At 53.4% G+C, this 13,575-nt stretch overlaps 3 protein-coding genes across 3 annotated transcripts; 2 read left to right on the plus strand and 1 right to left on the minus strand.

The window, feature by feature from the left end:
- Positions 1 to 2,092: 2,092 nt before the first annotated feature.
- GUNC (Endoglucanase type C) lies at positions 2,093 to 3,408 on the plus strand (the record flags this gene model as incomplete). Its single annotated transcript, XM_032029338.1, has 2 exons — positions 2,093 to 2,695; positions 2,752 to 3,408. The coding sequence occupies 2 exons, from the start codon at positions 2,093 to 2,095 to the stop codon at positions 3,406 to 3,408; spliced, it is 1,260 nt and encodes a 419-aa protein (XP_031890802.1).
- A 138-nt stretch (positions 3,409 to 3,546) lies between these two features.
- CGGC5_v014501 (Satratoxin biosynthesis SC1 cluster protein 4) lies at positions 3,547 to 4,965 on the minus strand (the record flags this gene model as incomplete). Its single annotated transcript, XM_032029339.1, has 4 exons — positions 3,547 to 4,030; positions 4,103 to 4,559; positions 4,640 to 4,676; positions 4,747 to 4,965. 4 exons carry the CDS (start codon positions 4,963 to 4,965, stop codon positions 3,547 to 3,549), a joined length of 1,197 nt encoding a protein of 398 aa, XP_031890801.1.
- Positions 4,966 to 6,012: 1,047 nt separating this feature from the next.
- On the plus strand, positions 6,013 to 7,938 carry betA-4 (Oxygen-dependent choline dehydrogenase; the record flags this gene model as incomplete). The annotated part of the gene is made up of 4 exons (XM_032029340.2): positions 6,013 to 6,046; positions 6,116 to 6,460; positions 6,516 to 7,680; positions 7,743 to 7,938. 4 exons carry the CDS (start codon positions 6,013 to 6,015, stop codon positions 7,936 to 7,938), a joined length of 1,740 nt encoding a protein of 579 aa, XP_031890794.2.
- Between the last annotated feature and the right edge of the window lie 5,637 nt (positions 7,939 to 13,575).

Raw genomic sequence — 13,575 nt, forward strand, 5'->3', positions numbered from 1 at the left:
CTTCGCCCCAGCCTCAGTAATCCCCGCTACCGCAAAAAAGCTGAAGTCTGATTCTCTTTGCGACCCAAAACATCAATTCAGCCTGAATGCGGGTGTGCGCGTTATCCCAATTCAGATGTGATTGTAGTATCTGTAAAACTGCAGGTTTTGCACACCGTACGAGAACTACCGCTTTATACACCCGGCGCACATCTATTCGCGTTTCAGTATTCGTAAAGCACCCCGAGCCTCATGGTTGTAGATTGCTGACTGTGACTCTACTAACGAAATGTGCCCGTATCTACTCGCAGCCGTGCCGGCGATTCCTCAATTTCTTGGCGTTTTGAAGGCTCACAAGGTTTCTTCGGAACTATCCTCTACCTCATGAGTCAAGTCTTTGGCTCTTAAGGATGCTATTATCGTCGGTCGTCCGTCAACGATGTTGTTGAGCAAGCATGGAATACCTGCCTGCATCAGAGTCAGGAAACGAAACTAATGTCAGGATCTGAGACTGTTTCCAGGCGCAAGCGGGCACGAATCACACTCGTGACGATACCCCGCTACGGAGATCATGTTTCATTCTCCAAATACTCTCTTTAAGGCCCAAGTCGGGGTGCCCTTGTAGGTACCCGATAGCGATTTGCGTGCTACCCGAATACTCGGCTCGGTGATAGCTAATGACTAGCTTATCCATGTAACATTTCATATACATGCGAACATGCCTGCGCAAAGGGGCTCATGAGAATTATTACGCGAATGCTTTTCAGCGAGTGAAGGTGCCAAGCCGGGGAGTTAGCGCAGGCCGACAGCTGATTCCAAGAGTCTGTCAACCCACAAGCGAGATGGCCGATGGAAAGATCCGAGTGGGATGAACAGGGGCCACTACCGACCTTGGGCGGAGCTCCATCAGGTTGACAAAATCAATGAGGCTCAGCTTGTTGCGTGCCGTGAAGTTGACTCGTGTGTGAGTATCTGTAGAAAATTGTGCTGATATTACATGGGGTACTGATGTCGCAATTGGCTCAGTTATGCTTGACCAACTCCGTACGCTTTAAACAACCTACAACGCCGACGTAGCGATTTCGTGACGGACGGCGAAGATACAGCTCGTGCTAACCTCAAATACATCCGAAGCAGCGGGAGCTGTCAGTCTGTCACTAACCCTCCCCGCGGGTCAACGAATCCACGGTTTGTCCGACCTTTGACGAACACGTCTGCGCCGCCGCAACATGATCTACTGTCTGGAAATAATTAACTTGTAACATGGGACGGACATTGGGCTGCAAATGGCTCAGGATGTTCACACGAGAGATTTGAGGCTAACGACTTCGTGGGGGCTGTTTTCTCCTTCGGCTCATATGTGAGGGATCATTTAAGCCGCGAATCATGTCTCAGCCGGTGGGATGTAGGGCTCTGTATTTGAGGGTGGGATGTGCGATAAACTTTCTGGAAACAATCTCTTCGTTACAGGAGAGAACTTTAAACTGCGCTTATTCGTAAAGATGCGGGAGGGAGGAGTAGTCCGTTTTGGGATTGGGAAGAGATTTTGGGGCGGACATATCCGTGAGAAAGAGTGGTAAATGGCATCCGTGCCGGCCGAGAGCAAGGTTGCTCCCTGGCCCCCAACTCCGGCTTTGGACCCCTGAGTGGCCAACGCACACCAACGAACCGTCCGGACTTTCACCAGTCCTCCATAGTCCGGGCAGCAAATCCCTTCCTGCGCAGCGTTTTTACCACTTGAGCCTCCAGTATAGACTTTAGATTACAGCTACCGTTTGCGAGGCATTCGGCCAAGAACCCTTACTGAAGGATTTAGAGTGGCCCCCCTTTACCCCTGAGCTATGCCACCTTGGCCCGAAAGCTTGTCAAGGACGTTCTCTCTCGAGTTCTCCGCGTTGTGACTGAAACTCGTTTGATGATGGAAGGACTTACGAATCGGCATCTGATCATCATGCAGTTCATCAAAAGTATATAGCTAGGTCGTCCCGCCACATCAGATGGCTTTGGTTGCGAAGTTTCTCATTCGTTCAAGCATTTTCTTGTCATTCATTCCTTCGTTTCTTGCAACCTGTTGACCAACTCAACATCTGCATTCTTAAAACATTTCGCCAAAATGGCTCTATCCATTCTTTCCGCTTCTCTTCTGCTCGCCAGCATCGTCGCCGGTCAGACGCCTGGTAATGCAACCGATAACCACCCCAAGCTTGAAACATTCCGCTGCACCGTCAAGGACGGATGCGTGAAGAAGACCAACTTCATTGTCGCCGACTCCAGCCAGCATCAAATCAACACCAAGGAGGGCGTCAGCTGTCTCACTGGCAACAACCCGCCCAACGTTACCGCCTGCCCCAACGCCGAGGATTGTGCGAAGAACTGTATCATCCAGGGCATCACCGACTATGCCGACAAGGGTGTCACGACCTCGGGCACTGACCTCCGCATGCAGATCCTCAAGGATGGCAACAAGGTCTCTCCCCGTGTGTATCTGCTCGAGGAGAACAAGCAGCGCTACGAGATGCTGCATCTCACCGGCAACGAGTTCACTTTCGATGTTGACATGGTGAAGCTGCCATGTGGCATGAACAGCGCGCTTTACCTCTCTGAGATGCTGCCTGATGGAGGCAAGAACACTAGCGTGCTGAACAAGGCCGGCCCCGCTTACGGCACTGGATACTGCGATGCCCAATGTTTCAAGACATCCTTCATTAACGGAGTCGTAAGTACTTTGACTGCTGCGCACGGTTATGGATCTTGACTAACACGTGTCTGTAGGGCAACATTGATGGCAAGGGTTCATGCTGCAATGAGCTCGACATTTGGGAAGCCAACTCTCGCGCCACTCACATTGCCCCTCACACTTGCAACAAGCCCGGTCTGTACCAGTGCACTGGCGACGAGTGCGAGAAGACCGGCGTCTGCGACAAGTCCGGCTGCTCATGGAACCCGTACAAGGTCGGTGGCAACGACACAACCTTCTACGGCAGGGGCGCCAACTTCAAGGTCGACACGACCAGAAAGTTCACCGTCGTCACCCAGTTCCCCGCCCAGGACGGAAAGCTCAAGTCGCTCCACCGCTTGTACATCCAGGACGGCAAGGTCGTGACCAGCAACGTCGTCCAAATCGAGGGTCCCCCGAAGATCAACTTCATGAACGACGACTACTGCAAGGCCACCGGCGCCGACCAGTTCATGACTCTGGGTGGGATGACTGGTATGGGCGAGTCCATGACCCGCGGCATGGTCCTGGCCATGAGCATTTGGTGGGACGACGCGACTGCGATGGAGTGGCTCGATACCAATGCCGCTGGCCCTTGCAATGCCACTGAGGGATTCCCCGACTCCATTGTCAAGGTTGAGCCCAACCCCGAGGTCACTTTCAGCAACATTCGCTTCGGCGAGATCAACTCTACCATGAACATGAGGTTGTAAATAGTGTGTCTTTAGTTCAAGACTGTAAATATTAGCCTTTGTCGGTTGCAAATACATCAAAATATGGAAAAGATTACTCCCATTTCTACCAAGAGCCGAGATGATTTGGGCTTTACTGGCTGATGCTGTTCGTAATTGCTATCTCTCTATCGCAACCGTGCGTGTAACTTCGATACCAACATCATTTTGAGACCCGCGACTAGAGTTTCTGAAAGTCTCAACTTCTACGAAAGCACGGTTCTGAGGAGTACCCTTCTTCCGTTTCAAGTCTCCCAGACCTTGCATTTCCCAAGACAAGTTCTCGTCACTGTCCGACATTTGCTTAAACCCATCGCTTCGGACATGAGACGCATGTTGACCGGGTCGGCTTCCGATCGTTGCAGGGCCTTGCGACTTTGACGGCGCAGTGCCAGTGGTTCGTGAACCACTGCCAATTGATAGGCTAAACCATCGAACTACGGTGCGGTCGAACACCGGGCGTAGCATAGGACTCGAGGCCACCATGACGGCGATACCCGACTGAAGCACGCCACTGACAGACGCGGACGCGAAACCTTTAGTGATATTGACGAAATCCGCCGTCAGGGTGTTATACAGACGGACGCCTGAGAAGATGATGGTGCTGTAGTGTGGTCAGATAATTCCCGAGTAACTCCACTTTCTGGTTCTCTCGAAAAGGTTGATATCGACTCACATAAATCCAGCACCAAAGACGACGCAAGTTGCTACTTTGTGTGCTCTAGCCATCTGGAGGCCGCTGACAACCTTGATGGGAAGGACCACAATGACAACGTCGGTAATAATGTCGAATATTGCGACAGCACTGAAGGCGACTGTATAATTGCCACACCCGGTTTTGGTGATGTAGATGTCCCAAGCGCTCTGGATTGGCTGGCAGATGACGAAACCCAACAACGCTGTGTACAACGCCCAAACAGAGGACAGGAAGATCGCAACCCAGCTAGTGTATCGAAACCACGTACTACTACGCGAGAAGATCCGCTGCATCAGAACGATAATGCTTAGCTTGATTGCCAGCAGCTCACTCGCGTACATGACTTGTGCGGCAAGGAAAATCTTGACAAAGTGGGAGATGTGTAAGTCAGGATCCAGAACCTCAACGTCATGTCCTGCACCGCCAAGTACAACTCCTGATATACACGCAAGTCAGCATTCAAGCCTCCTCTATGCTCATATCGTCGATAGCGGACATCGGCGTGGGGTACTCTACCCAGGATAAAACTCGTCGCGACGCCGTAGTAAAGCACCTGATTGGAAAGGTCTGTTAGATAGTTCCAAGCTTCAAAGCGTGAATAATGGGCTTATGGTCATTCATACCTGCCCGGCGAAATACAAATAATCTTCCAATTGAAACGAGTTTCCGGTGATCTGACGGGCAATGAGGCGCATTATCGTCCAGAGGGTGGTTAGCACCATCATGATACCAGCTGTGACCACAAGCGATGCCCCATCCTGTGTCATATGCGGATACTTGTCGGTGATGGTGGTGGAAGACTCCTGTCTGACATCGAATAGAAGAGATGTGATCGCCTCCATGTTATCTCTTCCAGGTCGGTGACTACCTATAACAGAGAGACACAATACTTCGATGGAAAATGCATCACCTTGACGACCATAGCGAGCACTTTGTGTGGCTTATACCAAAAGCCGCGGGGTGGCACATCATTACTTAAGAGGTATGTCTGCGCGTGGCCAAAGTCTTTCTCGTTCCTACATGCTTGGTTCTTGCCAGGGCTAAGGCGGACGTTCTCCCGATGAAGACCGCCCTGCACCGACGTCCAACAGTAGAAAGTCTTTTCGCTTCCGTCATATCACGCTCGGTATCTTTCCTCCCGGTTTTCCGCTAAGCAGGAACTCTGAAGTCGTCAGGTGAAGCAACAAACCCCTGTCTACTACAAGCCCGCGGTTCCACAATTGCATGTCTTCGTTGCAACATCGAACCAACGGAACCGAGTACGACCCTCTGTGCTAGCCCTCTTCAGGAAGCCAGATTGGTATGGAAACCGCATATTCCCCCGGTCTGTATGCAAGAGAAATTGTCCAGGAAGAGGCACAGCTTACCAACCGACTCTGCGTAGGATCAAAACCCAGATCGCGGAACCTAGCCGGTACTTGGCGAAGAACCAACAGAGATTAAGTCGCGCTCTAGATGCTCTGATCGAGCCGGGGAGCTAGGTATAAACATCCGAAAGATATGGTTTCTGTCTGTCGGCCAATGGAATGAGGTGGTTTAGAGAGATTGGGGGGCAAGATTACCGCAGCACTGACCCAAGAAGCAATGTGCGCCGATGCGGGCCAGTAGATGCTTGAATCTCAATGTCCTGGGATCAAAGTAAGAAACTAGAAATGCGTTGTGCAATCCAGACAACTCTGTGCGGTCGCACACTATGCCAAGTCTTTCCTCGACAAGAATGGTCCGGGTAGCTGGGTTTCCATGCCGCTAAGTCGTATCAAGGAAATGCACCTCTGCGTGCCGGGTAACATGCAGAAAACAGCTCACTTGGAGCTTGCTGCATCTTTTCCAAGGGTTGATATCACGAGCGGATCACACGGAAATGAATTACGCATTTGTTCATTGCTGCCATGGTGCCATGTCGATGGCTTTCGGGTCTTGTCTGTAATATTAACCCAATGACCCATGAATCTCAGGCTTTCAAGTGAACCTTCTGACACGACGAAACTGCAGCAATCCACCATTATTTCAGGCTCCAAATCTCTTCGTTCGGCTTTATGTGTGCACCGGGACCCAAAACCATGCAATTCTGGGACTGTATCGTTGTGGGCGGGGGCATCGCAGGGTCCGTCGTCTCAAACCGACTGCTCCAGCAGGATCCTGCCCTCAAGATCTTGCTCATCGAGGCCGGCCCCAACACTCATGCCGTCGAGAACATTGAATGGATTGACATGAGCAGCGCGATTGGCGGCGAATATGACTGGGGCTTTTCATCGGTACCGCAGGTAAACCTCGATAACCGAGAGATCGTCTCGCCAGTGGGAAAAGGCCTCGGGGGAGGCACGATCATCAATGGAGGTGAGCACAAATGTAACATTGCCACAGTCATCTCGGAGTGCTAACGTTTGTCCAGCTGCTTGGGCCCGTGGTCACAAGGTAGACTACGACATCTGGGCCGAGCGGGTTGGCGATGAGAGGTGGAGCTACGAGGGCCAGCTGCCGTACATGCGCAAGACTGAGACACTTTTTGACAACTCGACAAACCCGCTGGCACATGGCCACAGTGGCCCTATCAAGATCCAGTCTCCCGGTTCGACTCATAGGGTGTTTCCCCTGCGTGATGCTCTGCTCGACTCCTGGAAAGAGCTTGGTGTCGATGCGCTCTCCCAGTTTGACAATAACGCGGGAAACAACCTGGGCGTCGCAGATCTGCAAGAGAACCGCGACAAGGGAAAGAGGCAGCTAGCTTCACTCAGGTACTCTCTTGAAGGGGTTACAGTGCTAACTGACAGCCTTGTTGCAAAGGTCTTGGTCGAGAAATCAGCCACGGGCGACCTCGTCTCCCGCGGCGTCCAACTTGCCAACGGAACACAGATCCTCGGCCGCGAGACCATCTTAGCCGCCGGCGCCTACCGCACGCCGCAAATCTTGATGTTATCCGGCATTGGACCCGGCGAGACATTGAACAAGTTCGAGATTCCGGTCGTTCTCGACCAGCCCGCAGTCGGCAAGAACTTCCACGATCACGTCCTCATCCCCACCGTCTGGCAGCTGAAGAACGCCTCCGCGGGCTACGCCAAGGAATCCGGCAACCCCGTATTCAACCAGTCCCAGTACACCCAGGGCGCCTTCATCGACTTCATGACCGTCGTCTCGCTGCCCAAAGACGGCCTCAAGGCCGCGATCGAGCAGGACGAGTGCCCCATCGCCGACCCCGCCGCGCACCCGCTCCTAAACCAGGACAGAGCGCACTCCTCGCACCTGCTGCAGTACTCCGGGGTTTCGGTCGACGGGTCCGCCGTGCTGATGATCTCCGTCTTCTTCATCAACTCCGCCCGCGGCTCCGTCACGATCCAGTCCACGGATATTAATGACGCGCCGCTCATCGACCCCAACTTCCTGGGCACGGCCGTCGACCGCTACGCCGCGCGGGAGACGATCCGCCGCAACATCAGGCTGTTGACCTCGAACGACACGGTGCTCGGTCGGGAGGTCATCGCCGGCGAGCTGGCTGCCAGCCCGTTGACGGTGGACTCGACTGACGAGGAAATTGATGCCCGGGTGCGGGAGATGGCAGGGTATGTTGTTAGCCCCTCGTGTGATTCGTAAAGTTGTGGTTTCGTTGCTAATTGGTTTGTAGTGGATGCTACCATCCGGCCGGAACTGCGTCGATGGGCACAGTCGTGGATACAGACCTGCGTGTCATTGGGGTTTCTGGCCTCCGGGTTGTCGACACTTCAGTCTTCCCGGTCTCTGTCTCGGCGAACTTGCAGGTCGCGACGTATGCCTTGGCGGAGCAAGCAGCAGAAATAATCTTCTCTGCCATGAAGAAGTAACAATCTAGGGGGTTTTCCAGGGTGCTGATGAAGGGAGTCTGTGTCGACGTGTATTTAAAAGTTGATTTGGCCTAGGTTTCTCGGAGTTGCGAGCGAAGAGAATCCACCTATCAATGGCAACTGATAGAGGTTGCAGATACGAGGTGTGTGCGTTCCAGTCAGTAAACACACATATGTCTCCGCAAGAATGAGTTGGCTCGTTCTGAACCAGACAATATAGTCTTGGAACGACAGGCAACGGCCTCCATGGATTTTCGTCATTAGAGACGGACTTTCCAGCGCCAGGCAGCTTGAAAAAGAGGCTGAATTACTTAACGACAGACCTGGCAACCGACAGTCAGTCCGTCTCTGGGACAAGCACAGCTACCATGGTCTCGGGAAGAGCAAAGACAAGCGCCTCAAGTGAGACAAAAGTCGCACGCAAGACTGAATATGCTGAACAAAGGGCACAGTTGCTAAGTAATTCCTCAAACTTCCAGAAGCTCCGGCAGGGTATCCAATCAATAAAGACAGAAAGGAACTCCACAAGAAGTTAGTAGGGAAATTTATCCGAATGAAATAGGACGCTTAGATAGAAGCCTAGCTACCGAGCAGCGGCTGCGCCTGCTTGTCCGGGAAGCCCGAAGATGTGATGGCCCCGGCGCCGTCAAGCCACAGCTGTCGCATTACGTTCTGATTGGTCCCGAAACTGCAAGTTCCCCGGATTTGCTCGTATGGAGTAGTCCCGCTTCGTTACGGAATCATCCAGCCGAAGGCAACTCAACATTTAGACTATACAATCTCCTATTCTCCGGTTCCCGAGGAGTTCCCAATATTAATCTATTATAGTCTTTGAGCCTCAAATGCCTTACACGACTATGAGTCAAGTAGAAGACACGGGCGTGAAGCCGGTGATCGCGGGATGTGCTCCGGGGACTTGAACGACGTGTATAAAAAGAGACCGACTCTGCGGGTGACAGTAGGTAGGCTTGCTCCAAACCATCAACATTTCATTTCAAGTCAGTGGAAAGCATCAACTCGTCCATCGAAACCAACAACTTCCCGCTCGTTCAAGCACAAAAACAAAATGAAGTTCACCGCCCTCGTCGTCGCCGCCACTTTCGCGCTCGTCAGCAGCGTCGCAGCCAAGGTACGTCTACCGCTTCCGTTCTCTTCCCCCCATCGTGAAGCACATGCATTCTCCCCGGTCGTCCAGGTTACATCCTCGAGAGGCGCATGTTCACCAACAAGAAATCGAGTCGCAATAACAGAAGATGTGATCTGATTTTTTTTCTCATATGTGTTGCAGACATGCTGCTGCACCATCGTCAACACCGGCAGATGCGACTGCAATGAGGGGTACAACGAGAGCACCGACTGCGTTGCCATCTGCAACATCCGCGGCAGCAGCGTGTGCTCCCCTTAGATGATTTGAAGTGGTTCAGCAGGGAAGAAGTCAGTGGCGCGGGTTGTATGGTTGGAGTACGGCCGGAAGAAGGGGCTGTGCCAGCATACCTACCTAACGAGCCTTTGAGACCTCCCTTTACTGGAGAAGCAAAGCACGGCAAATACTCCCACATGCTTCTTTGTGGGAGATGCAAATAAGAATAGGATGAGAATCAACAACTGAAAGTTTCACGAGACTCGTTTTGTGAGAGCCTGTCACTGCCGCGACCTGGAAACCACACCATCCGGAGACTTCGTCCGGTTCGGAGTAGGTCTAAAAGTCGTGGAGCCCCAAAGACAATTGTTAGACAGACCCGGCCGCAGAATCATACAGCCTGAGTTACTACGTCAAACAAAAGTTGCTCTCCTCGTTTCTTGTCAAAAAACAGTGCTTGCTTCCTCGTATCACCTCATCGGGGCTATGGCCTTGTTCTAGGTGACAGGATAGCAGAAGAGGGAGGATAGGAGCAAAAGAACAGGAAGGTAAAGCTTAGAGACTTTCCCCTTCTACGGGTATTATATCTAATGATTTATGCTTTTTGCAAATAAAATAGCCGAATTCCGAGTTATGCCTCACGCCTTTTGGCCCTCGTCTTCTCGTTGATGATACTGACGGTTGCCAGAACTACTAGGTAAGGTATCTTAACTGGGTCGTGATCCTTGCGGTTGAAGGAGTATTCCTAGCGACGTCCTAACAGGGCTTGGTAAAAACACTAAAACTCACGAAGGAAAGAAACGATAGAAAACCAATTACTAGTCCATTGCCATGCCTAGTAGGTTTCGGCTACGAGGATGTACGCGTCCTCATAGAATCCCAAAAACGTTATAAAGCTCTGGGAGAGATGAGAAGGCCTAAGAGCCCCATAAAGCGAGTAAGAATCACGACAGCCGGAGGGGGCGTCCAAAGAGGCAGTTACATGAGGCTAGACGATGCGGGTGCTGAGAGCAGACGGCAGTACCGTATAAACTCGTTGGATGGAGGATCCGCACCCGCCCTGTCAGACTAATTGGACTCCCTTCTCCGGGCCCTTTTTAATCCGCTCGCTGTTTTAGAGCCAAAGATCACCAATAGGAGAAGAAGAAGCTGCCCCTGCTGAGCAGGGGGGTGCGGATCCTCCATCCAACGAGTTTATACGGTATTATCTAGGCTTGGCATATATGTGCGGCAGAGATATTTTCCAGATTCCTTCTCGGGGTCTTCAAGAGGTAGGCCCGAGCCACGCAGACTTACGAAGAGACAGAGCCTCTATCACAGCAGCGGGCCGGGGTTCAATCAATTGGGAAAGAGAAAAAAAAGAACAAACCTCCTCTTCAAACCCACGAAAGTAAGCAAGAAAATACCGAGGCGTGTAGTAGGGCAAAACGTTAAAATTTCCGGACACGTCTGCCGACACTCCACGGCGCGTAGATCGCATGTCGTCAACCCAGATTAATAATTCACATCCTCCCCCGACCGGACCGGGCGGTTCATGCGGGGAGTGCAGATTTTGCCTCAAACGGTGCACCGCTGCCGCGCCTCGGGATATTTTGCCCTCCAGAGTTTTCGCGTGCCAGGTAGTTAGGACCGGTTAAGTCAGCCGGGTCAGGTCTCAATCAAACCCAAACCCGCGCGAGCGGCGATCCCGCCCAGCCGCCCGCGTCGGGAATGCATGAGGAACAGACATCGGACGAGCAGTGCCCAGAAACGGTCCAAAGCCGACCACACTTGCCCTGGTTCCCGAGTCCCGACAACGGAGGCGGGAGGCGCGCCAAGAGGAGCAATTAAGAGGTTGACAATGCAGACTGAGAAGGTGGAGCTCCACGGCACAACGCTGAACACGCTGAAAAGCTGGGAGATCACTGATGGACGTGTGGAGCAGGCCTGGAGGAGGGGAGGGCGGCCGGGCATACAGGCGGTTTCCCACCCATTTTTCGCCTTGAAGCGCCGCTATCGGCCGCGCATCCCACCCACCGGCGGCGGCCGTCTACAACCGGAAGGAGACGACGAGGGGGACAGTGAGCGTCGGAGGAGCGCGAAGCGCGCTCCCGCTTTGCCGTTGATGGCGGGACGGACGATCACCTTGACCAAGGTATCCTAAAGTCCGGGGAAACTAGCTAATGGGAATCATAGAGATTTTCAGGACTTGAGTGTTTGGCAAAGAAGCTGAAGCCGGAGCCTAAGGATTTCGACGATTGCTTCTCCCCGCAGACATCAATACTGCCTGGGGAAGACTCGAGTCGAGGGCAGACAAGACGTCCTTCCCGGCGTGCGGTTACCTTGTATGGCAGGCAAAGCTGGGGGTGCCCCAGGGCGTAGTTGACCCCCCGGCGCATCTGATGCAATGCGATGCACGACCACTGGAACCCAGGTCGCCTTTCCTCCGTGGGGGTGTTGGGTAGGTATGGTTCGGGCGGGAAACGGACATCTTGCCAGAGGGATACGACGTCTTTTCCTTGGCCGCGCGAGATCCGGGTCTCCGCTGCGTTGGCGTGCTGTGTCGTTCTGCAGTTTGCTGCTGCATACGCTATCATCTCTCACCAAAGGACACATAATTGGTCACAGGCTGCTATTAGAAATCGAGAGCCCATTGACGACCACACCCTCTCCGCCCCCCGGGACGTTCGATGTGCCGCCGCGGGGGCTGGGATAGATGGGCAGCAGCCATGCCAAGCAGAATCTTGCTTCCTCGGGCGCGGCTGCGCAGAAGGTTCAGGCGCCAATGGAAGCCTCCGGTCTCCGGTAGCCCGCAGAATCGTTCGATGCAGGCTGCACATCTCAGTCGAGTTTTTTTTCTGTGTCTCGGAGGGAAAAGAAGAAGGGTGAGCTGGTGGGTGGCAGGGATCGGGGCGCCAACGCCGTGAAGACCGCGCGGAAAGGCTTGTTTCTGCTTTTGGGTGTGCTGCCTGCCGTTGCCGTTGGCGTGGCCGTGTCTCTTCTGCTCTTTTGCCTGATGGAGTATTCCCGAACCACCGACAGGTTGTCAGATTCCTCGTCCCTGAATGGTGGTTGTTGTCGCGCCCGCTGTAGACCGCCGGACGCCGTGGCAGATTGAAGCTAATCCGGCTGACATATCACAAAAAAAAAAGCGTCACATCAAGCACACCAAAGTCTGGGGAAACCATGGGCGCGGGTGAAGGTGGGTGATGTAGGGGGGTCGCTGCACACGCAAGGTTTGTACGGAACGCTCGTGCGAGAGGAAAAGGTTGGATGAATCTCTTGGCTCGAATTATGATTTTTTCTTGGGGGGATGAGCTGTGTGCGATTGGAGCGGTTTGTTTGGACGGGACCAGGGGTGTTGGATGCTTTTGGTGCAACAGAAGTCTGTTCGGGTGCCGGTGCTTGCGACACAGGCTCTGTTGAGGTGTTGAGGAGGAGGTGTAGCGGGAGCATGTTGAAAGGCGCGGTCCGAGATGAGCAGCCGCCAGACACCCAAGGCCAAAACGAGTTGAGACGGGGGTGTGTGGTTCGTCTTTGCTACTGTTGCAACTTGCAAAAGTCTGGGAGACTCTTCTCTCTCGGTTTGGATGCGAGATAACTGGAGCCGGAAGATCTGGAGGAGGGGAGAACGGGAATGGAGACAGGTGCAAATTAGCGTTTTGGGGTTTAGGAAATCGAACGATTCGGAGCCATGACGTGGGAGGGGAGAGATAAGGCGTAATTCACGTGTAAAATAGTTATTTGTCCCGCCATTGGGGAGCTGCGCTGTTACTGGTCACTTTTTTTTCGTTCTCGCGGTGCTGCATGGATGTCTGTGAGAGAGCGGAGCTTCTTGCTGGACGTGGAGGGGAGCCTGCGGCGGAGCACACACACAGAACGGAGACGAGGAGACATGGGCCAGCGGCGGAGGGAGGGGCACCACTGGAGGTTTTGGAGAGGTGGTGACGAATTGTCAATGGTGTCCATATCATTCAATGTTGTGGACTGGTTCACAGGTGGTGCTGGTTGTGGCCGAACGCGTGGGATATCCAGGTCCCCCAACCCCCGGCGGCTGCATTGTTAGGGCTGTGGGCTCTTCGGGGGTCACTGCAGTAGCAGCAGCTCGACTCCCTGTCAGCCAGCAGCGAATCTGCCCGTGCAAGCTTTTGGACGTCGTGTCTGAGAATGGCGCGGTTTTCCTTTCCTCGGAGAGGAGCACATAGGCTACGGCAGCCGTTTCTGGAGTTTGGGTTGTAGATGGTGGTGGGGGACCCCTGAAACTGGGACGATCAAGCCGACCGGACGAGTTTGATAGC

This window comes from Colletotrichum fructicola, assembly GCF_000319635.2.
Source record: "Colletotrichum fructicola Nara gc5 chromosome Unknown KSG_Nara_v1_contig09, whole genome shotgun sequence".
NCBI classification, from domain to species: domain Eukaryota; kingdom Fungi; phylum Ascomycota; class Sordariomycetes; order Glomerellales; family Glomerellaceae; genus Colletotrichum; species Colletotrichum fructicola.